This window comes from Magnolia sinica, chromosome 8, assembly GCF_029962835.1.
Source record: "Magnolia sinica isolate HGM2019 chromosome 8, MsV1, whole genome shotgun sequence".
Lineage (NCBI taxonomy): Eukaryota > Viridiplantae > Streptophyta > Magnoliopsida > Magnoliales > Magnoliaceae > Magnolia > Magnolia sinica.
This window is the reverse complement of record NC_080580.1, coordinates 7340355-7364307: the sequence shown is the minus strand read 5'-3', so window position 1 is coordinate 7364307 and position 23953 is coordinate 7340355. Positions and strand designations below refer to the sequence as shown.

At 40.4% G+C, this 23953-nt stretch overlaps 1 protein-coding gene and 1 long non-coding RNA gene across 2 annotated transcripts; one reads left to right on the top strand and one right to left on the bottom strand.

The window, feature by feature from the left end:
• Positions 1-21377: 21377 nt before the first annotated feature.
• On the bottom strand, positions 21378-22058 carry LOC131252749 (mannose-specific lectin-like). The gene has a single exon (XM_058253424.1). It carries the CDS (start codon positions 22023-22025, stop codon positions 21645-21647), a length of 381 nt encoding a protein of 126 aa, XP_058109407.1. The 5' UTR covers positions 22026-22058; the 3' UTR covers positions 21378-21644.
• A 29-nt stretch (positions 22059-22087) lies between these two features.
• LOC131252748 (uncharacterized) lies at positions 22088-23487 on the top strand. Its single transcript, XR_009174663.1, has 3 exons — positions 22088-22902; positions 23019-23066; positions 23161-23487. It is a non-coding gene; the product is annotated as an uncharacterized LOC131252748 (long non-coding RNA).
• The last annotated feature ends 466 nt before the right edge of the window (positions 23488-23953 follow it).

Here is a 23953-nt window from a genome sequence, read left to right as displayed (position 1 = left end):
TCCCTTCTAATCCCACCGCCCAAACACGCCCGACCTATTTGGCCGGGCAAATTGGATGGGATTAAGTTGTATTAGGGTGGATTGGAAGAAGCAATCCTAGGATTTGGCTGGGCATGCCAAACAAGCACGTTGAACTTCTGCCTGGATATAGCAATATTATGGGATTGTCAGCAATTCATTAATATTGTCATTATTACCTTGAAATCCATCCAATCCCTCCTAATCCCATCTATTTTGCCTAGAACATGTTTGGTTGAATGGATTGGAAGGGATTATCCGAGCATAATCCAAGGATTGGCTAGCCGGGCCAAACATAGTTGATGATAAATTCCCTCAGATTGCCCTACAATCTACTGACGCAGCTATCATTACTTTTCCTGTGTATTTACAAGGCATTTGATTTGGCTACTTACTTTTTAACATTGAAACCGAAAACATTACAAAATATATATGAGTCCCACTGTGATGCATTTTACTTATCCATACCGTTCTTCCATTATGCCTTTTGAATTTATAGTATGAACAAAAAAATGAGGTATATCCAAAACTCAAGTGGACTATACCATACGAAAACAAGAATCGAATACTTACCGTTAAAAACTTTGTGAGGCCATTGTTTTTTTTGGTGTGGGCCACTTGGGTGTTGGATCATCCTCATTTTTTAGCTCATGTCTCAAAATATTGTAGTAAAACATATGAACGGAATTGATATATCATATATATTACTAGGCTCAAAATTTTTTAAATAGCTATTTGAACCGGTTCCCAGTGCAGAAGTTCCTCTGAATTTTAACCAAGCCCTTGGAAATCATACACGCCCTAAATGAATTTAGCTGTCGATACAACGCATACACCGTAGCGGTGTCTACGGAAATCCGTAACGTCACTTCAGTGGCGAGTCTCGCGGCTCAATTTGCCAGTGTCTAATCCGCGTTCGCGGTGCGCCAGCCAATCCGTTTCTATTTGGATCTGCCTTACGTCTGACAACATCAATAATGCGAGTCAGTCCAGGCTTTTCCGCTTTTTTCTTCTGATTGGTCCATCTCAGCCAGCGATGCATTATTCAATGCATTACAGAATCACGTGCTACCATTATATTACAACAATCACAGTACTGTACCATCGGTGGGGTAGCGCTGGCAACACCAACTACTCTACGTCGGCCAAGAGTAATGATATAAAAGCCCACGTGAATCATGAATCGGTATAATTTTTGAGCCACTAAGCTTTTTTGTTTTTTAAAATTTAAACGGTGGGAGTAGACTGGTATTGGTTACGGAGTAACTCAGTATATTATAGTGCACTAAGGAAACTCTCCCGAGAACTTCCACTGTGTGTCTGATCCAGCAGCCCATCCGTTTTACCATATTATTATATGGCATGCGCTAGAAAGTAATAATATAAGTTAATTACTTTTTAAAAAAAAATTTAGGATTTTTGAAAATTCAAAACAATGAAAAATTCAAGACATTTCAGTGTTCCTTCATTTTAGGATAATGGTGCAAAAAATTACTACATTTGTGAATTAGGTGCACCACATGATTGGAAATAGTGTAAACGGTAACAATTGCCCTAAAAATTTTGACCTTAGTATGGTCTACTTGAATCACTGAAGGGCGTGAATTTTAGACTCCAGGCTTAAATTTCCGTGTGGCATCTAATGGTTGGATTGGATTTCATATAATCATTTTGGTGGTCCCTGTGAATATTAAGAGTGGACATCTCTCTTAGATGTTTTCTTTGGTGTGATTCACTTGAATAGTGAAGTAGCCTAATTTTTTGGTGTTAGCCTTAAACTGAGATTATGCATCTAATGGTTGGAGTAGATTTTGAATACGCTGGATCCTTAAGAAATTAAGTTTTGCATAAAACTTCTAATGATGGAATACACTTCGAGAGATCCTTTTCACCTTCATTTTACCAATGGTCTATTTCCATCGCTCTACCAGAAGAAAAGGTACTTACATCACTGAATCCAGTGCTACTAATAGTGATGGATTAAACTAATCAGCCAACAAAATACTCTTTGACAGTACATGTTGGATTTTATATCAGTTTTCCTCCCAACTTTTTAATAAACTAAGATGTTTGTAGTGTATTGTCTTACAATGTCTACAAAATGTAGGTTAAACTATATACTGGTGAAATGGTGGATTTGATACCTTGGTGCTTGCAACAGAGCAGAACTCGATAAATGTTTGCATGAATGGAAAGAATTAAGTGTCTGTGATATGAAAGAAGTGGAGATCAAGTTACCATAACATAATTCAAAATGTTCAACTGTTCATTCTCCACAGTATAGTTTAAGTTGAAAATCCTCAACCTGACCGAACCTGAACTTTACCTTATATACAGATCACCTCTTCATAGTGAAGAATCCATGCCCCAACTTACATGCACAATGAGATTTTGTTCCCCTAATGAGTTTATTCATTGCAGAACTCTTGCCGGTGTGATCAATAAGAGCAGTGGGGATGAGGATAAATGCCTTCAAGATCAACTACATGATGCCAAGAATAAATTTTGATCTTATCACCTTCAATAGGATGGTCTTCAGACTCTTCACTCTAAGAAACTGAGTTTTAATCAAGACAATGAAACAGTCCCAAAATGGGTAAAGAAAAAAATGAGGTTCACATCCTCAGTTTCATAGCACTCAAAAATGAAATCAAAATGAGGTGGTTGTTGTTTCTATACTATTCTGCCCTAGTGAAATTAGGACAGTTTGATGCATGATGCATAGGCACTTAGAGATTTGTAAACGCAATGTACATTATCTCATTATGCGATTCAAATTGTGGGGTCCATTGTAGATAGAGGTTATAATCTGAAAATCAAATTGGTTCAACAATCTTAAGCTTGGTTTGTGGAAACTTATTTGTTGAACAGTTGAATTTTTTTTTTTCCAAAATTACCATCTGATACTTGTCCACCAATTGGCTAGTTTGGTAATCAAATCAAGGTAATTTCTGGATTATGATGCATCTAAGTTGGTGCTGACAGATTAATTTGAGTTACTTGTATGCCACATATATCAACTATCACATCTTGCCAAAATTGTTATGCCTGAAAGCTACCTCTGCAGAAATACTTTACAGGTAAATATATCTCTTGAATTTTAAAATGCAATTTTGAGGTGAAGTCTCTTTTTTGCAATGCTCTGTTCCAATCCCTTTGTCTAGTCCTGGACTGTCATTGCTACCTGCTGCAACTTGTTTCGGCAAGTGTCAAATGTGTCTTTGATTTTTGCAGCATTAGCCCAATGATGTCATTAGAGCATTTACGTGTGATTTTCTATTTATGTGGTAGAATTGATTGTGCTAAAAGCTTGCTGGATTGTGACTGTCATTACCTTTAATTTGGTTGTCTTTAATGGTGTGATGCTAGTAGTTGATTTATCTAGGTTGTTCATTAGAAAGATGCAGAAGTGCTGAAGGATGCAAAGGCCTTGGTTGATGGAAATTTGGTAAACATCTACGACCAATTGCAGGCTGGTACATTAATGCTTGTTGAATGATTCAATACATTTTTCCTTCTCAAATAATTTCTTGAATATAATTTTGAATACAACATATATCTTTTACATTAGAGGGATTCTCATCTCGTTGGATATTCGGGTCCATTTTCATAAACATGGATGGCACATTTACTTCACATGGGTTCATTTGCAAGACATTTACATAAAAATATTCATTTCAAGCTTGGATGCTCTACTTTTGATAATAAAGGTTTTGTTCTATGCATTGATCTTCTTATTTCTTCTACTACAGAAATTCTACGATTTCTTCTTTTACACCTTATTTCATGATTAAATTTTCAGGTTTCAAAGTTTAAAGATCCTCGTGATGCATGTGCTGCAATTGTTACTGAATCATATTGTCTTTTCTTCCATGATCCGGTTTACGAGTCTCATTGTTCCTATTTGGCTAGTCATGTATTTTATTTTAAGTAACCGTTTTCAATTCCATCGTTAGGGATGTAATTACTGTGTATATGTAGTTTTTCTTTCGCTTGTGAATTTATTTCTCTGCCTAGTTTTAAAACTAATGAGTTCTTCGTACTCATTTCATTTTGCATCTCTTGTATCATCAGATTTTGCCTCCATCAACCCATGCAGTAACATCAACTGCATCAAAGTTTCTGTTGAAATGGTTGTTTCAGTATGAACATGAGCACAGACAATGGTCAGCCGCTATCTCTTTGGGATTGATATCAAGTTGTTTACATGCAATGGATTCAAGACAAATTCCAAATCATCATGGACTTCTTGAGGTACATAGTGGTTCATGCATACATATAAATGATAACATCATTGTTGTCATTATCATTGACATCACCTGACTATGTATGGTCGCTTGACTTGTTCTTAATGTTACTATAGATTCCTCAAATGGACCAAAATGTACAAGTCAATTGATGGTTACAACTGAAGGGAACAGATGACTAGAAAACATTCTAACTGTCAGTTCACTAAAAAAATATTCAGAGCACATAAAGTTTTAAGATTCTTTAATTTAAGCACAATATTTAAGCGTACTTTCCAAATTTAACTATGTTGTGGCCCACCTATGATCCATGATATTTTAACTTTGAACATTAAGAATATTCTAAGCTCTCAGTAATGTGAACAATTTAATTTGAAAGTTTTTTGGTCAAGTACATATTCAATCAGGCCCACCTATAATTATTTGTGTATGTATGGATATGGTTTGTGTTTGGATAGATATATTTTGTATTTGTTTGGAAAAATGGGAATGTGAATATAATGAAATATATTATAATAGGTGTGTAATAGGAATTTTTGCAAAAAACACTTTTTACCTACGTCAAATTTCGTAGGTAAAAAGTCAGCAACCACTAACGGTACAAGTTGTATGAATTCATATCATTTACCTACGAAAGTTTTCGTAGGTACACGTACAAAGACGGCCCTCTTCCTCCTTATCTTATATGAGTCGGCCAGCCTTATTTTTGGGCCATGGACATGTTCATGTGGGCTTGGGCTGATGGTGGCCCAGAACCTTTACAAGTGTGATTCATGGGCACACGTGCATAACTCCTGCCCATGCCCCATCGCCTACACTTGGGACAGATCTAGGCTATTCATTAAGTGTGCCCCACCATACGTGATATATGACAAAAATACCATTGAAACCCTAAAGGGTCGTCCAATTAATGTCCGTTTGCTTGTTGACATCCAGGATCCATCCATTGACCATTTCTATTTACTATCATCTGTTTGATTGCCACCTAACATACGGTTAGGGTTCTTCTTCCAATGTAATTTTTGACTTAGGTCCTTCCACGGGGATGAACTGCAATTTGGACGGTTTAGATCGGGGTAGATGTGCCCCACGTCTGTTATATTGGATGGACCCATAGTGTAAAACTCATCCCCGGTACCCATAGCTTTCATGCACGCATATTCCAACCGTTAGACTTGTGGCCTCACTGACTATCTACCCAAGATTATCCATCTGAAAAGGAAATAGAGAACCGATCACTGGGCAATCCGGCATACAGCTCTCATTCCTACCATCATACGTGAAGGGATCTGACCCCTCCAAAACTCGACCCCTGCCATGAGGAAACGGATTGGCTACTCCTCCCGCCACCAGCCAATGGCTGATGGTCGGTGCTCTGTGGGCCCCACCATGATGTATGTGTTTCATCCTTGCCATCCATTTATTTTTCTAGATCATTTGATGGTATGAGACCAGAAATGAAATCTCAAGTGGGCTACCTTACACGAAACAGTGTTGAATGAACGTAGATCATTAAAAACTTTTTGGGGGCCATAAAAGTTTTCGATCAAGCCGATATTTGTTTTTTCCCTTCATCTGGGTCTGTATGACCTAATCAACATATGGGATGTCAAATAAACAGTACAGTGGGCTTTAGGAAGATTTTAATGGTAGATATCCAATCACTATTGTTTTCCTGTGGTGTGGTCCAACTGAGATTTACATCCCTCTCAATTTTTGGATTAAGATGTAAAATGATCTGAAAAAATGGATGAATGGAATGGATGAAACATATACATCATGGTTGGGCCACATAGCACCAACCACCAGCCATCGGGCTGGTGGCAGGGGAGAAGCCAATCCGTTTCCCTGCCACGAAGACTGTCCTTGACAATCAGAAAAATCCACTTGGGTGGGCCAGGTTCCCAGCATTGGGAACGGATTAGGCGAGGGCCGAGGCCTGGGTAACAGCTCAGTGGGGGCAGCCCAGATCATGAGGTCGGTGATGTATGTGTTGTATATCCACACCGTCCATCAGTTTTTCCAGGTCATTTTAGATTGCGGTCCCAAAAATGGAGGAGACCCAAATCTTAAATGGACCACACAGTAAGGATTGAATTCCCACCATTAAAATCTTCTTGAGGTCATGAAAGTTTTGAATCAAGCTGATATTGGTGTTTTCTCCATGTCCGTGGGACCCATTTTCCTTGTCAGTGTAACCCATGTTATAAATTTCAACGTACACATAGCTAAGAAATTGGATTGCGTACTTAGTTACTCAATACGCTCTCATCGTGCTGAGTAAACTCTGTTGGGCCCACCGTGAAAGTATGTGGTTTATCCACACCGTCCATCCATTTTTTTCAGATCATTTAATGGGTTGAGACCAAAATTGAAGTATATATAGAGCTCAACTGGACTATACAACCGGAAACAATGGGAATAATGATTTCCACCATTGAAACCTTGATAGGCTGCACAGTGACATTTATTTGTCATCCAACCTGTTAATAATATCACAAAAACATGGATGAAGAGAAAGCACAAATATAAGCTTGATCCGAAACTTCAGTGGCCCTCTAGAAAATTTCAACGGTAGATGTTTAATTAACACCGTTTCCCTTGGTGTGGTTCATTTGAGCTTCAAATATGCTTCATTTTTTTTAATCAAGCCCTAAAACTATCTCTTACAATGGATGGAAGGAGTAGATAAAATATATAAATCACGGTGGACCTCACGGAGTTAACGCAATCCGCTTCCCATAGCTAAATGCAGCACTTAGACCAATGAAAATGTATGTATTTCAAAGTAATCCATTGATCTTCTCATATGTCTGTAGTGGTACCAGATCCATCAACCACAACGGTACAATTGGGGCCCAGTGATATTTTATATCCACGCCGTGCAAACGTATTTCCAACTGATTTTAGGGCATGAGACAAAAGATGAAGTAGATCAAGATCACAAGTGGACCACACCACAAAAAGCAGTGGGGATAATGACAACCAATGTTGAAAACTTCTTAGGGCCCACTGTAATGTTTAATTTCCATCTAAGCTGTTGATTAGCTGAAAAATACCTGGATGAAGATAAAACACAAATATTATCTTGATCCAAAGATTTTCTGTCCCCCAAGAAGTTTTGAACGGTGGGCGTACAATCAACACTGTTTCCTGTGGTTTGGTCAACCCGAGATTTGTATCTCTTCATTTTTGGTATTCTAAAATAATCTTGCTAAACGGATGGGACGGCATGGATACAAAACGCATAAATCACAGTGGGCCCCACAGTGCTCAACACACAACCGCACCACCACTGGGGATGGTGTGGGCAACACCACCTAATCCACGTTTGAAAAGAGAAATCATCTACTGCGACAAGTTATTTTCACTTCTCATGCACCTACTTATATTTGGCCTCGTTGGCATTCATTTCACCTATCTGGATCGTCCACTGGGTTGAGTCTACTCTTCATAGGCTTATTTTAAATAATCATACATATTGGACGGTCCAAACCATTAGTCAGTGGAAATGCACAAATGGATGAACAAGATCGCTCATTCCAAAGTTAACGGAACTATCATTGGCCGAGGGTTGCATTACTCTCTAATTTTTCAACATTAGAAAAAAAAAAAAAAATCATGGTGACTCATCGGATGCACTTGTGGCATTGACGTAGGCTGTCCACCCCACCCAAATGCGGGTCCCATTTACATGGTTTGAAGATTAAAAAAATAAAATAAAATCAGATGGCCAATCTTATCTTCTCACTGCTGGTTGATGAATTTCGGACAATCTGGATTAGTGTACAACTATGGACGGTGTATGTTTAAACAGTCAGCCACCCATTTTATATTTCATTCTAAATTAGGAATGGCTATGGACCAGTACTGAACCGGCCCTGTAAGGCCAGGGCTTGGGCTGCCTGGTCTTTAAATCTAGGCCCATGTCCGGCTAGGACCAATGATGAATGACCTAGACTAGGACCCTGTCTGTCATTGAAAAAATAAGAGACACTTGAAAGATATTCATTGGCCTAGTACACATCAACATACTTGGTAGTTTATAAGTAATTTAGTATATGAGGTTTTGTTTCAATGATCAAAATCATTCGTATGATGACTTGTTATGGATGGAGGGGTTACCCATAAAATTTATTATATTGGACAATTTCAATCCCAGGGCGAGCCGACCATGTAGAACCAAGGCCAATGCTTTTAGATTAACCTGGTTTGGGACATGGTATAGGGGAGTAGGGACAGACTGGGGAGGGCCACCTGGATCATTTTCCTAACCAAAATTCTACAATGGAGTGCATAAAACCAGATTATGGTAGAGCCATCTTTCCATATTGTAACTAAGGTCAGGTTGGGGAAGGATAGCACCAACCCCACCCAAAATTTGAGTGAGCAACAAGAATCCACAACGAAGTAGTGGTACCTCATCGCCACCTTATCACATTGTATATAGAAATAAAGACAAGATAGCAATAGGATAGCATACTCAGATAGTGATTGGACCGGAATTGTAACTTTTAGATACTTAATTTTGCAGCACATGCGGCTCAAATAAAATATTGTGAATCAGTAAGCGTCTTTTCTTTATGCGATCTCAGAAATTCCCAGCATAGACAGTACGGAGCCATGAGATCAATGGTCAAGATGACTAAACAAAGGTGGGACATCGTTAATTAGTTATCGCCCTAACTTCCTGTCAAAGTGAAGTCATGTACAAGTGCACTAGTGTGATAAGTTGCGTATCTGCACTTGCTTCGAAAGAGAATCTGCAGATGGAACTTGGAAGGGACACTAATAGTACACGTGTAAGATCCGAGCCATTCGTTAGGTGGGACCACACCCATCAGGCAAGCCCCACGTTTACGAAAGAAAATAGGTTAGCCCACGATCGTACGTGTAGAAGGGAACCCACCCACCTACATGTCACCTCACGTGCTAACTCGTCTCATGCATGTGTGATCCAAGCCATCCATCACACGGGCCCCACCGTGTAGATTTCCTTATCCAAATCTCAGACTGGTCCACTAATCAAATTGGTCTCAATGTTAGAAGCCACGTGCATGCTTTTCTTTTTCTGAGACCCATTGCTATCACAAAATGTGCCCGTTTGGCCCCTACCAGCAGATTAGCCCAATTTTTGGGCTAGAACGTCTACATAGTGGGACCCATTGTTCACACCCCAAGTGCAGGGTTGTGATGTAGTAATAAACTCGGTAAGACCGAGGTCGAATCCACAGGGACTGAAACCTGTACGTTATCTGAAAATAACCAGATCTAGAACTAGGCTAAGATATAATCAAAATCAAATGTAAATTTAAGGAATAATTGTGGAATAATTATCTAAAACTTAAGGAATTCAGAGGAAAGAAACTAGGGATTCAGAGGATCCACTTGTTGGGATCAGGGAGATCTTTTGCCTGCATCAAGGATTATGGAATTCAAACTGAACTTACTTGATTTGGTTTTCAAGAGATGAAAGGTATATGAATTAGAATGGATTCCATCATCTAACCATGCCCAGGAGACAAAGCAAACAACAGGATTAAACTAATTACCAACCAATCAAAAATGTATGAAGATCAGGAAGGGTACTGTCATCCTACCATGCCCATTGGACAATGATGAACAACAGGGGTTCCTGACTTCATAAACATAAAAAGGGAAAGAAATACTCAAAGTCATTGCAAACCCATTGTAATTTCAGTCACAACAGACCATAAAAGACTAAGAAAAATATTCCTTCAATAATCAACTATATCAAATCCAGTTTATAAATTAAAGGCACACAGTAAAATCTTCCATCACGCTACAGGCTTCACCTCTTAGCCCTAGCTAAGAGGTTTAGCCACACATGAATGGGCTGAACCTAAAAAAAATAAAAGAAATATAAAAGAAAAGAAGAAAGGAAACCAAGCTCAGCTTACGTGCCACCTGCCTCCACCTTCCTTCAATCGTACCAAAAACGAGCCTTGTCCAGCCTCTGCTCACGATCCCTAGCCCTTCCTCTGCCTTTCCAACCACGCCCGCTCCAACAGCCGATCCGTTTTCCTTTCCACGTTCAAAACCTTCTCTACCACCCCACCGAGAGTCACCGATCTGCCTCCTTATAGAGCTGTGTTCCAAGAGCTGCTGGTGAGTCCCACCAGAAATAGGTTGCGGAAACAGTCCTTACGCAGCCAGGAACGCACGTCCCTGCTTTTCGCAGCAAAACAGCCTCCGTTTGATTCGATTTTGCGGTGCGAAATCAACATATTTGTTGATTCTGACACCTTGGCTAGAGCTATGACCATCTGTTGAAGCATGTGGATGGTCTGGATAATCAATCCGACGGTGATCAGGTGAACACAGGGGCTCACAGCGTCCCGGATTTTCCGGATTGCATGATCAGAGGCACGCACGTCCGAGCGCTGTACTGCTGGTGGGGCCCACAGTTTAGTTTTTAGAGAAATCCACCCCGTTCATTGGATTCCTGACGAAAAACTGGTTAGGAAGGGTAGGTTTTCTTAAAATTCTGCATGGCCCATTGTATCAGATCCCTTCACCGTCCATCTTGCTTTTGGACGATCAAGAATGGATCTCCGGGACTTTTGAAAATTTGCCACCTAGGCATGAATGATATGGCCCTTGTGATTCTCACGGACTATCTGGATCAGTCATCTGGACCATGATGGTGGCCCATAGAGATCGAACGGCGCCCCTGTTTCACGCCAGAAGAAACGGAAGTTCCGTCTTTTGATTGAGAGTTGGTGGGGGCCATGAACATTGTCATAAAGTAAATCCACTCCGTTCATTCGACTCGTGGCGAAAAACCAGTAAGAAACGTGCACTTTTTCTTGATTTTAGTGTGGCCCACCGTATCTTCTACTCCACCGTTCATTATGCATTTAACGGTTAGGATTCTGCAACATCTTCCATAACCTCAAGAGGCCACCTTGGTGAGGTAAATACCCCACCTATGCACACAATGGACGATCCCGATCAGTTATTTGGGGGAGGAATGGGCCCCACTGAGAGGAACCGGCGGACGGCGCCAGTACGCTGTTTGAATTGAAGAGAGAGACGTCCCTTTGTTGCCATGCAGTCTTAGTACAAAAAGTGTACTGTGTACACTGTATGATGATTATGAGAAATCCACACCATCCATCTTGTTCTTCTCATGATTTAAGGCGTTGAGACCGAAGATGGGGAGTATCCAGAGATCAGGTGGGCCCAGAATCAACGGTTTATGGGCTGATCTGTCAGTTGGGTTACTTCTATAGTGATCCGAGGGCTGAAATTTGATATGTACGGTTAATTTATGGCCCTCAGGCCATGTATGAAGTTTTGAGCCAATCAGATGGCGAGAACTATGTGATCTTGTATTTTTCACCAATTTCGGGTCTCTTTAACGTGAATAACTTGATTTCCTCGGATCCCTGTGTGTAATTCCATCGATCTTGGTCTCCGGGAGTCCGTCCCTTGCCTTGGGTATCATCAGAGCGTCAAATCTATAGTTTAAGCACCCCTTTTCAGTTCATGCTTGTAAATACACTCTGCATCACAAATACAATTAAATCAGGCTATTAAACGGTATCATGCTTGTAAATCCATGCAATAAATGGGTCTGATATGCAATATTTGACCCTCAACACCCATCTGTGTGCGACTTTGGCAATCCTTGCACATGTGTGGCGATCCTCCAGAATAAAAATGGACGGTTGGATATTAATGACCAATTATCTATATTTAACATGAAATGATCATGATTGGACGGCTCTGAATACTAGTACACTACATGCCCAGATCTAAAGCATGGAAAGTAAAACACCAAAATAAAATAAAATGTTTGCATGGACAGCCTATTTTAGCATCACCTTAAACTACACACAAAACACGCCGTTGATCACGCACGCTTGATCACCTTCTCTCTATCTTGGCCACTGATCACCATGAGCGCACCATCGTCACCGTTAGCCATGCCACTACCCTGTCTAACCTTGTGATCCGTGAAATCTCCACCGTCGAACTCACCCGTTTTCGTTTCACATATCCTCGGGCCGTGGATGGCAAGATTGCCGCCCTCTGTTAAGGCCAGGATGTAACTCCCCTCCTTCCTGTTCGTGCCGCTGGTCCATGCTGTGAGTCAGACTCCAATGACTTTGAGGTCTAACATAGGTGATGCATCAGATTCCGGCAAAATGTGGGAAATAAGAGCAAGTCTCTGAGGCTGTCGAATAAGAAACAGACGCCGATCACAAGCAAGATTTTGGAGGATGCTGACAAGGAGAATTCTGGGAAAATGTTGGGAAATAAGAGCAATCAGTCTCTGAGGCTGAGCTTGTCGAATAAGAAATGGACGCCAATCAAGGGCAAGGTTTTGGAGAATGCTGACAAGGAGAATAACAATGTGGGCGGGGACAGTGGAAAAAGGAAACCGAAGGAGTTTGGGAGCTTGAGGAAGGTGATGACTGCTGTGGTTGAAGACGTGAATTACTGCGAGGGCAGAAGAGAGAGGTCATTAGACAAGAAGAGCTTGAGGCGGCTGAAGATTATGTTGAAAGAAAAGATCATTGGAAATGCCAACAATGAGTTGTTGGAGAAGAGATCTGCTCATTAGACGCTGACTGAGAACTGTTTGTTGGGCAACGGAGACAATTGAACGGTGACGCTGAGGATGATTTGGCAAGAGATATGCTCTGTTTCTTCTCATTGAATTTTGGCATCCTAAGTAGGGTTGAAACCATGGTTTCACCCAAGTTGCGTACTTCTCTTCTGTGTTTAGAGGGTGTTCTTGGTTGATGGAAATTGTAGATCAATCAAAGATGGCTGGATGGTTCTTTCTCTATTTCTCTTAGAGAGTTGGTCTCTTTCACCCAAGTGATTTTTTTTTTTTTAATTTTTTTTTTGAAATATAAATGTGTTTGCGTTGGATTTTTTTTTTTTTTTTTAAAAAAAAAGAAAAAAAAAAGGAACAAAGATCACAAGGTTGGCATGGGGCCGGAACGCCAGCACGCATATCTTGGACGATGAATGGGTGTCGGAGCTCCATATCACCCAATCCTCCTTCAGCAGCACTAGATCGCCATCATCCTCTAATCTTAATGTGTACTCCGTGTTTTTCAAGAGATCCCCAGAATAGGATTCTGTATGTGTGCCTTCCGGAAAGCTGGGGCTGGCATTGATGGCATGAATCCCAATGGCATTCACCATCACAAGGGCTAGGATCATGATGTAGAGTGGGTCACAGACACTTTCATGTCGAAGATGGACTAAAGAAGGCTAAAGAAGGCCCGATTAGATGCAGAAGCCATCAAAATTGTCAGAACCTTAAAATAGGCACATCTTGCAAACTGGAATGAGTTACTCGATGTACCATATATGATTTTGGGGTAGGACGAGCCCAGTTGCTCGCACCGAATTTGCGAGATTCCATCTTATCGATGGCCAAATTTCATGTTTAGTTCCATTTTTACTATAAATAGTAAGTTTTAGTTTGATTATAACTATTCATCCGTTGGGTTTTACGAGTTGTGTCCAATATGAAAAGTGCTTAGAATAATTAGCAGAATAACATGGTTAAGCCACATAGGACACTTACTATAAAAGTAAATTTACTATTTATAATAAGTTACGAATTTTAGGGAGTTTTAGTTATAATTTATTTCTGAATTTTCTCTTATTGCTTAGTATCCGTATTTAAAGGGTTGTGAAGTCATTTGTTTCAATTAATCAGTGAAATTTCCAATTTATTAGAATTTATTTTTATTTCCTTGCTTTCTTTCCTCGTGGATTCGAGAAGTCTCTGTAAGGAGTCCAGAGAAGCTCCATGGATTCGAAGTAGTTATCCTTGAGGAAGACGGTGATTGACCTCATCACGTTCATCCCTGCGTCAATTGGTATCAAAGTGAGGATTCCCCTCGGGCCAATGGCAAACAACGAAAGTATGAACAAAAATTTTGTGGACGGTGATTCAGGGATTCATTATCTTTCGTAAAGAATAGAAACTTTCAATCAAGAGAGTCAGTTAACTATGCAAGGGCTGTAAGCAACCCTCAACCGTATTGTGGATGTGTTAATTCTGCCACGAGCCTTATGTGATGCTCAACCGCCCATGGTTGCTATACGATACAACCTTGATTTTCGTAAAGTACTATTAATGGTGAATTGTAGGGCTATACTAGATAATGCGAGTTCTATGGACGAGGACCTCAATGACGGATTTGCCCGACAACCAGTATATGAAGGAGATCGTTTATATCATATTGAAAAATACTATCGACGTAAGGCCGAACTTCCTAGTTTTAATGGATTATTATGTATAGAAGATTTACTTGATAGATTGCCCCCCATGAGGGACATCCAACATCATATAGGCCTTGTCCCTAGGGCTAGTTTGCCCAACCGCCTTCATTGTCAGGTGAATCCGAAAGAATATCAGATCTTGAAGGCAGGAGTGAAGGATTTGATCAATACTAGTCAAGTCAAGGAAAGTATGAGTACATATATTGTGACAGTTTAAGAGTCTAATGCCAAGTACAAGAAAATTGTTAATAAACATCGGCATCAAAAGTTATCTCAGAATTATGAACCAAGTCTCTTGAGTAACTCGAGGATGAGTTTTTTCCAAGCGGAGAGGTTTGACGTAGAATGTGTCATAAATACATTCTTAGCATGGTTGGACTAAAAAGAGGCAGACTGTAAATTGATCATAACTTTTGATTCGGGTATCGTTACGTCGCATCAAACATAGTATCATAAACCGAAGCAACACGAGAACTCAAGGAATAATTCTTTTGAAGTGGAGGGGACTGATGTAGAGTGGGTTGTGGACAATTTCATGTCCAAGATGGACTACAGAAGGCCCGATTAGAGGTAAAAGTTATCAAGACTATCAAAACCTTAAAACATGCATATCTCGCAAACTGGAATGAGTTACTCGGCGTACCATATATGATTTTGGGGTAGGACGACCTACTTTAGCCAACTAACCCGGCTTAGTCGAGTTATCCACGCCGAATTTGCAAGATTCCATCTTATTGATGACCAAATTCCATGTTTAGTTCCGTTTTTACTATAAATAGTAAGTTTTCGTTTGATTATAACTATTCATCCGTTAGGTTTTAGGAGTTATGTCCAACATGAAAAGTGCTTAGAATAATTAGCAGAATAATGTGGTTAAGCCACATAGGACACTCACTATAAAAGTAAATTTACTATTTGTAGTAAGTTACGAATTTTAGAGAGTTTTAGTTATAATTTATTTATGATTTCTCTCATATTGCTTGGTAATATCCCTATTTAAAGGGATGTGAACTCATTCATTTCAATTAATCAATAAAAATTTAAATTTATTAGAATTTATTTATATTTTCTTCCTTTCTTTCCACGTGGATTCGAGAAGTCTCTGTGAGAAGTCTAGAGAAGCTTCATGGATTCCGAGTAGTTATCCTTAAGGAAGATAAATCCAAAGCCAGAGTAGACCCCACCATAGAAAACAGTGGGGAGAGTGACACCCACCAAAGTGACATCACCCAGTTTTGTGGCAGCCACCATGGTGTATGTGTTGTATCTATACTGTCCATTTTAAGGCGTGATCAAAAGAATGAAGCAAATCCAAAGCTGGATTGGACCCCACCATAGAAAATAGTGGGGAGAGTGATGCGGACCATTGAAACCTTCCTAAGGTCCACCAATGTTTATTTGAGATCCAACATGTTCACAAGTTAACACAAATATTAAAGAAGTAAAAACACAAATATTAGCTTAATCGAAAACTTTTGTGGCTATCATAAGTACTTAATGATGGTCGTGATTCTCTCCATTGTTTTCTGTGGTGGGGTTTACTCAAGATTTGGATCTGATTCATTCTTTGGCTCGTACCCTGAAATGATCTGTCCTAATGGATGACTGGTGGTGGATACAAAACATTAAACATCGTGGGATAACTAGGGGACGTCACTTCAATAGACAGGTTGAGTAGCAAGACTCTACTTAAGTTACGGAACCAAGTTATTTGGCCCCACTATGATATATGATTTGTATCCACACTGTCCATCCATTTGAATAGATCATTTCATGTCACGATACAAAAGATTAAGCCTGAAATTGACCGCTTACCATTAAAAACTTCAAGAGGCCATAGAAGCTTTCATTCAAGCTGGTATTTTTGCTTTTCCTTGGTTCATGTATGTGTTAACTTACAAACAGGTTGGATCTCAAATAAATGTCATGGTGGACCCTAGGAAGGTTTCAACGGTGGTCATCACTCTCCCCACTTTTTTCTTGTGGAGTACACTCGAACTTTGGATATGCCTCATTCATTGGCCCTAAAATGATGCCTCCAAATGAATGGACGGTGTGGATACAACAAATTCATCATGGTGGGCCACAGAACTTGGTGACGTCACTTCAGTACCAAGTCTCGCTAGCTAATCCGCGTCCATGCTCATCGGTGCTGTGGGTAAATCTCCCCGAGTTTCCGCGGGTGGGGTCTACCTACGCCCTTTTGCTGCTCTCTCCTTCCCTTAAATCCCGGTGAGTTGTCCAAAGTCCTTTTGTTTACAGAGAACGTGGTTTTTGTAATGGGTTGAACTGATCCATCTTGGGATATATTATTAAATGGTATCCACCGTACAAAGTGGGACCCATTATATAAACCGTTTGGGCCATTAATTGAAAATAAATCAAATTCAAAAGCTCAAGTCTTGCAATGTGTCGTAACTAGAAAATCGGATTTAACGACGGACTAGTAATGGTACACGTGGCTCTTTGTGCAAGTAGGGCTCTCAATGGGCCAAGCCGGGCCGAGCTGACATTCCAAGCCCATACAAAAGGTAGAACGCCCGCCTGAGCCCGGCCATGGCCCATGACATGCCAAACCAAATAAGCCCCGGCCTGGCCCATATGTTTATTTGAAGCCCATCCCTGGTCGTTGTAAAGTGCCCATTAGGTCATGCACTGACGTATCCATCATCCACAGTGAGACCCACCAGATTTTGCATGATCTTGTGAAGGGGTGGAAAACATGCTGGAAATCCAGCCAAGGCGTGTATTTATATATCTAGGCCATTCATCAGGTAAAAGTACAGTGTCAACATGACATGGACCAAAAATATTGTTGGTCTACTTATCAGGCAGGCGAAGCTTGTAAGAAAAAATGGGCACTAAAAAAGATGTCCAACGGTCCTAATTTGATGTAACATGTGTGGCTCTCTTTGATGAATCTACTACCCAAATCTTTTATATATTGCATGTTCGCAATGAACACTACCTGATGAATGGACCCGATCTCTCTAAAAGTGTGCCCTCATTGATGGGCGTTCTGCCAGATCAAGAGTCCCTCATCCAATCACCACACTTTCACGTGGATAGACTGGATTGCTATGTTAGTTTGTCCCGGAAGACCGCATGAACATTCTTTCGTAAGGACTGTGTAGTAACTGTGGTCACAATGGCAAAAACGGCGTGTCAATCCCGCACCTGAGAGTGAAGTTATGGGCATTCCATCAATACACTTAAAATTGTATATATTTGTGTGTGTGGCCCACCTTCTATGGGTCCCACTTGGTGGGCCACACCCAACACACTTTCCTAAATAGCCATTCCAGCATTCATTGCATGCCCATTTTCCCAAAACTCATTGATTCTTCTCTTGGAAAATGTTGCATAGGCTTGATTGCAAGTGCATTCATTTTATTTAAAAAAAAACTCCAGTGCCATCGATACTCCAGTCCCTTCTCCCATGCCAAGTTCTGCTTTTCCTAATTCCTATTTACACACACACAAAAAAAAAAAAAATTGAAAGAGGGAGACAGGAGGACACCCACCATGGACGGGAGCGGATTTGATACTGAACGCTTCAGTAGCCAAAATGCCACTGAACTGACGTTGTGAAATACAGTTGGTTGAAAACCAAGAGCATGTTTCCGTAGAATTAATGCTCTCTCCCCAACGTCTCTCTCCCTCCTGCGGTGTACGTACTCGACCACATAAGGGTAAACATTATTTTAAAATCATTTCTTTTCTTCGCCCTAAATATTATTTTAAAGTCATTTCTTTTCTTCGCTCCCCGCTAAAGTGATGTCACCATTTTTCATGGGCGCTACCATAATGCATGTATTGTATCCACACCGTCCATCCATCCTTCCATTTTGTGATATCATTTGAGGGCATAATCCAAAGAGTGAGAAAGATCTAAATTTCAAGTGCACCCCCCCTAGAAAACAATGGAGATTGAACACCTACCATTAAAACCTCTTTGAGCCACAGAAGCTTTCGATCAAGCTAATATTTATGCTTTATCTTATTCCATGTCCTTTTTGACTTATAAAAAGGTTGGATCTCAAATAAACATCATGGTCAGCCCCAGGAAGGTTTCAACAGTGGCCATCACCTCCCACTGTTTTCTGTGGTGGGGTCGACTTGAACTTTGGATCTACCTAATTCTTTTAAGCACTCCCTAAAATGATCTCTCCAAATGAATGGATGGTGTGGATACAACACATACGTCATGGTGGGGTCCAAAGAAGAAGTGATATCCTACTGGTTAAGAAGCCAACCCACTTCCGTTTCCAATTGCGGCCAAAGCCATCCGCATGAACTTCCTTCGAACGGGGCACACCATGATATTTGAGAGAAATCCACTATGTCAATCATTATTTCCACATCATTTGATAATGTAGGATAAAAAATGAGGCGGATGTAAAACTCATGCGGGTCATAAAGCTGAAAACAGTAAGTGAGGGAATTCATGCGGTTGAAAATTTAATTTCCTGGGTTCACCATGATGTATATATGTCATCCATATGGTTCATGAGGTCATTCTTATTGAGATGAACTGAAATTATAAAAACATTAACATAATCCAAAACTTTTGTGGCCCCTTGAATATTTCAATGGCAGAAGCTCAATCCTCACCTTTTCCTATAGTGTAGCCCACTGGAAGTTTGGATAAATATATATCATTATTAGGTCCATGTTGTAACATAATCTAGAAAATTTGATGGCTAGGATAGATTTATCAAAAATATTAAGGTGGGTGCCACTTAGACATGTTCCAACTTTTAATACTTTTGTGACCGCATTTAAGTAAAGACTTTTAGTTCTTTAAATTAAATAGAGTTGGGACGCAGGTTGGCTACTGAGCAGAGGTAACGATTCTTGCGACCAACGTCACGTCACCACGTCACTTCAATAGCGTTTTGGCTACTGCAGCGTTCAGCATCTAATCCGCTCCTACCATGGACGCTCATCCCCCTTGTTCGCCTCTTCCTCTTCCTTCCTTCCCATCATCCCTTCTCCTTTTCTCACCATGCATGTCCCCACCTGTGTGTGTGTGAGAGAGAGAGAGAGAGAGAGAGAGGGCATAACAGCCTACACGCGTGTATAGCAGCCTTTCTACATGCGTGCCAACCTGTCATACATGTATTAAGCCTAAGCCATCCTTCAGGTAATTGGGTCATAGTGTTTAGAACAAATGGACGGATAAGATCACCTTGCCATTAAAAAATAAAATAAAATAAAAAATCCCTTAACTGTTTAGAACGCTGGCTTACCTGATAATTCAACTGGACTGATTTTGATAAAAGGGAATCTACATGGCTAGACCCATCTGATGAATGGCTTGGATTTATTAAACTTGTTTCAGGTTGGGACATTGGCGGCCTAAAACACACGCGTTTGGGTTTGAGCAAAAATCTACTTGGACACGCAAGTAAGATGGAGTAGGGGAGCCAGGGCACATGCGTGTAAGATCTCAGCCATTAATCAAGAACACGCCCTGGCCCAGTAAAGGCTTATCAACTCATCCGGAGGGCCGACGTGATAAGAAAGAGGGACGGTTAAAAGAGAAGGAACAGAGCTATACCTTTCTTTCTTTTGAGTGGGCCATCCTAAATTTTGGGCCATGGGCATGTTCATGGCCCAGAACCTTCACAAGTGTGCTTCATCGGCACATGTGCCTAAGTCCCGTCTGAGCCAGAGCTCCATCGTCCACACTCGTGGCAGATCTGGGCTGTTCATTAAGTGTGCCCCACCATACATGATATATGATAAAATTTTAGGCCCGGCTTAATGGGGGCCAGCCCTGACCTTGAAAAAACCTTCAAAGTCATGGGCCTGCCGTGGAGTGGATATAACCTGAAAATAACATCTATGGGACCCGCGGTGAGCCTGAGAGCCGGGTAATAGCTTAGTGGGTGAGGCCCTGACCATGGGGCCCACCTTGATGTATGTGTTGTATATCCATACCGTCCATCAGTTTTTCCAGCTCATTTTAGGAATGACCCAAAAAATGAAACAGATCTAAATATCAGGTGGACGAATCTAAAGAAAACAGTTGTGATTGACCATTAGAAACTTATTGTAAGCCACAAAAAGTTTTCTATCAGGCTGATGTTCGTTCAATACGGTGGGTCCTAGGATTTTTTAATGGTGGGTGTTCAATGCTACTGTTTTATCTGGTGTGGTCTGCTAGGGATTTGGATCTGCTTCATTTTTGGGACCACGCCAGAAAATGAGGTGGAAAAACTGATGGACGGTATGGACATACAACACATACATCAATGTTGGCCCATGGTCAGGTCCTCATCGACTAAGCTGTTACCCCGCCTCACGTAATCCGCTCCCCCCACCATCGAACCATAATTGCATGTTGGCCCCATCTATTGATTGTTTCTGAGATGTGGGCCCCATAGCTGCAAGAAAGGAAGAAATTTGCTAGAATACATCTAGACCTGTCACTGTAAGTATCAGGATAACTACAGAACGTACAACATCCGTTGGATCTAGGGCCATATTCTGTGATCGAAACAGTTGGTGGGATATGATTCAACAATAATAAACGTCCCCATGGCTGCCTCAAAATTCTTCAAAATCTGAAAATCCTAGACTTTCAAACAAATGACCCACAAAGCAACGGTCAAAAACTCAGTACATATTCAACAGAAAAAGTTTAATAATTAAAAAACTAAAGTAGTCCAACTAGAGAATTTCATCAAGCGTCTTCCATATACGATGAGGCCCATCGTATATACGGTTAGGATCACTAAACATGACCACATATCCAACCGTTATAGTCCCATCATATCATAAACTAATTTTTTTTTTTTAAAGGAAAGCAAGCAGCTAACTAATACATTAACCCAAAAGTACTCTAATATATTACTAAGATTCATTCAAATTTTCAAACAAGACATGCAGCACACACATAGATAAATATAGAACTTAGGCCAAAGGAAAATGTATGCATTTCAACACAATGCATTGATCTTCTCAGATGTTTGTGATGATCCCAGATCCATCAACCACAGCGGTGCGATTAGTTTTAGCGGCGCTGACCACAGTGACCACTGGCATTGCACTGCTCTCATATGTATTACTAGCAGTAGCCCAAATGGCCCCACATTAGATGACTACATTTCTATCCTTTTGAAGGATTAGAACGTAGAAGCCTTCGTCTCGGTCAGTATTACTAGCCCAAATTGCAACTCCGTTAGGATCATATACCACAAGATTCCCATCAGTTCGCATGGTGAAATGGCAATTCCTAGACCGCTCGCCAGTGTTGGATGCCCAAATGGGGTTTCCGTTATCATATAAGACCAGATTGCAGGCTTCTTGAATTGTAAAACTATAGCTCCCATATTCCAGATGGTCGTTAGTGCAGAGAGTTTCACCCGGATATAAGATGTTGTCAGCTTTGCAAGCTGGGGTGAGTAGGAGAGCGAGAAAGAAAGATGGGATCAAGAAGAGATTGAGAACAGTAGTGGAGAGGATAGTAGCCATGTTTTCAGTTCTTGGGTGGATAAGATTGTAGGCTGTGTACTTATAAGTACGCCAAAATGATGTTCTGGTTAGGTGTCCTCTCATGCCTGCAGAGGCGCATGTAAGCTTAGCATGAATGCTCTCACTTGGACAAAAATCTTATTCTGGTCTTGACTGTTGTTCAGCACGGTGTGTGGGTCAACATGGGATCTGATCTGTTACATAGAGAATTTCTGTATCGGCCATCTTCTGAAGATGGTTGTGATGTTGGCACTCTTTTACATTGGTCATTTTTAAACGGTTGATAAGAAGCAAACTGCTGCTAATCATGCAAGTTTTAGAAAATTCTGATGCATAATGTTGGGTGTTATCCACTGCTAATCATACATTGTTGTTGGCTCTCTTTTACTGCTCAAACTGCCAACCTATTGGAAGGATTGGGTGTCACAAGCACTTAACAGGTTGGACGTTATCCACTGTAAATCTCATGTTCTTGACAGCCTACACTTGAAGTTTGAGCGGTAACAGTAGCAGTAACAACTCCACCAGAGATTTCCAAGTAAAGCCCTTCTCTACATGTGCTAGTGCTAGTGTTAATAGCACTAGCAGTAACAACTCCACTAGAGATTTCCTTTCGTTAACAGACAAGCTGCTGATGGCCCAGTGCGACATACTACTGGGATATATTTTCAGTGATTCTTGATTCTTCAGTTCTGTTGAATTCCTGCATAGTGTGTTATTTTTACTCTTAAGAATGCAAACATGCTGCACTTATGCACATAAAACTGTATTTTGATTTCTTTTGTTTCTGCTGTATGTCCAAGCCAGAGTCCATGAAACTTTGAAGAAGCACGATCTTACAAAAGCTCTTGTAATGAAAGAGCTGGTGTGGTTTGTGGTATGTACTGATTCTATCTTCTCTGTATATACCTTGACTTTTTTTTTTCCTTTCCTTTTCCCTCTAAACTTTGTGGTTTTAGTCAGTGAACAATTGTTTTGTTTTCATTTGACCAGCCATGATTAGGAGCTTACAATAGCATTCAAAAATGACACTTCTGCATAGTAAGCAAATGAAGAAACATATTACAATCTGATCTTTCTTCTATCAATTCTATTAATTGATAATGGCGGAACACTTTACCTTGGTTGTTAATAGAACACTTTCGGCCGCTTCTGGAAGTTATCAAGATTGATCGTGTAAGCACTGGGTGCCCCAGCAGCATTTTTGTCAGAAGGTTTTGCATTGCCATTTCGGTGTTCCGCCATTGAAGCTATGTCGGATCTAGAACAACTGAAATCCGCAACAAACCAAACAGAAAAATGCAGAGATAACCACAAATTTCAGAGAAGGTATGTCTCTTCTCTCCTTTCTCTTCTATTTCATGAACAGAATATAGTTCATCTGCAAATTACAGTTTTTTTTTTAAGGATTTAGAACTTTTTAAAAAAATGAAAACTACTGGTTGAAAAGAAGAAAAAAATAACATTTTCATTATATATATATATATATATATATATATATATATATATATATATATATATATATATATATATATATATATATATATATATATATATATTGGAAAAGGTACTATGCGCTCGACCTCTCGATAAGCTCCCGTGAGGTCGAGCTGCGTGGGCCCCACCGTGATGCGTGTCGACCATCAACAACGTGCATTCGATGGGTCCCCTCTAAATTATGGGATATCCATACCATCTAAAATCATGTGAAGACACTGTTAAAACATATAAAAGCACTTGGTGGGGCCCACCTGAGTTTTGAATGCTGTTGAAACTTGGTCTGAACCCTCATCCAAGTGGGACACACATAATGGATGGTCTGGATTTGCAAACCACATCTTGTTGGGCCCAAAAAATGATTATGAATGTTTTAATGGTGCACGGCCCCTGCCCACTTCTGTATGTGGTGTGGCCCACAAAAGTCACGG

Excerpts from the sequence above, each read along its gene's own strand:
- LOC131252749 (XM_058253424.1), bottom strand. The coding sequence starts at position 22,025 with ATGGCTACTATCCTCTCCACTACTGTTCTCAATCTCTTCTTGATCCCA.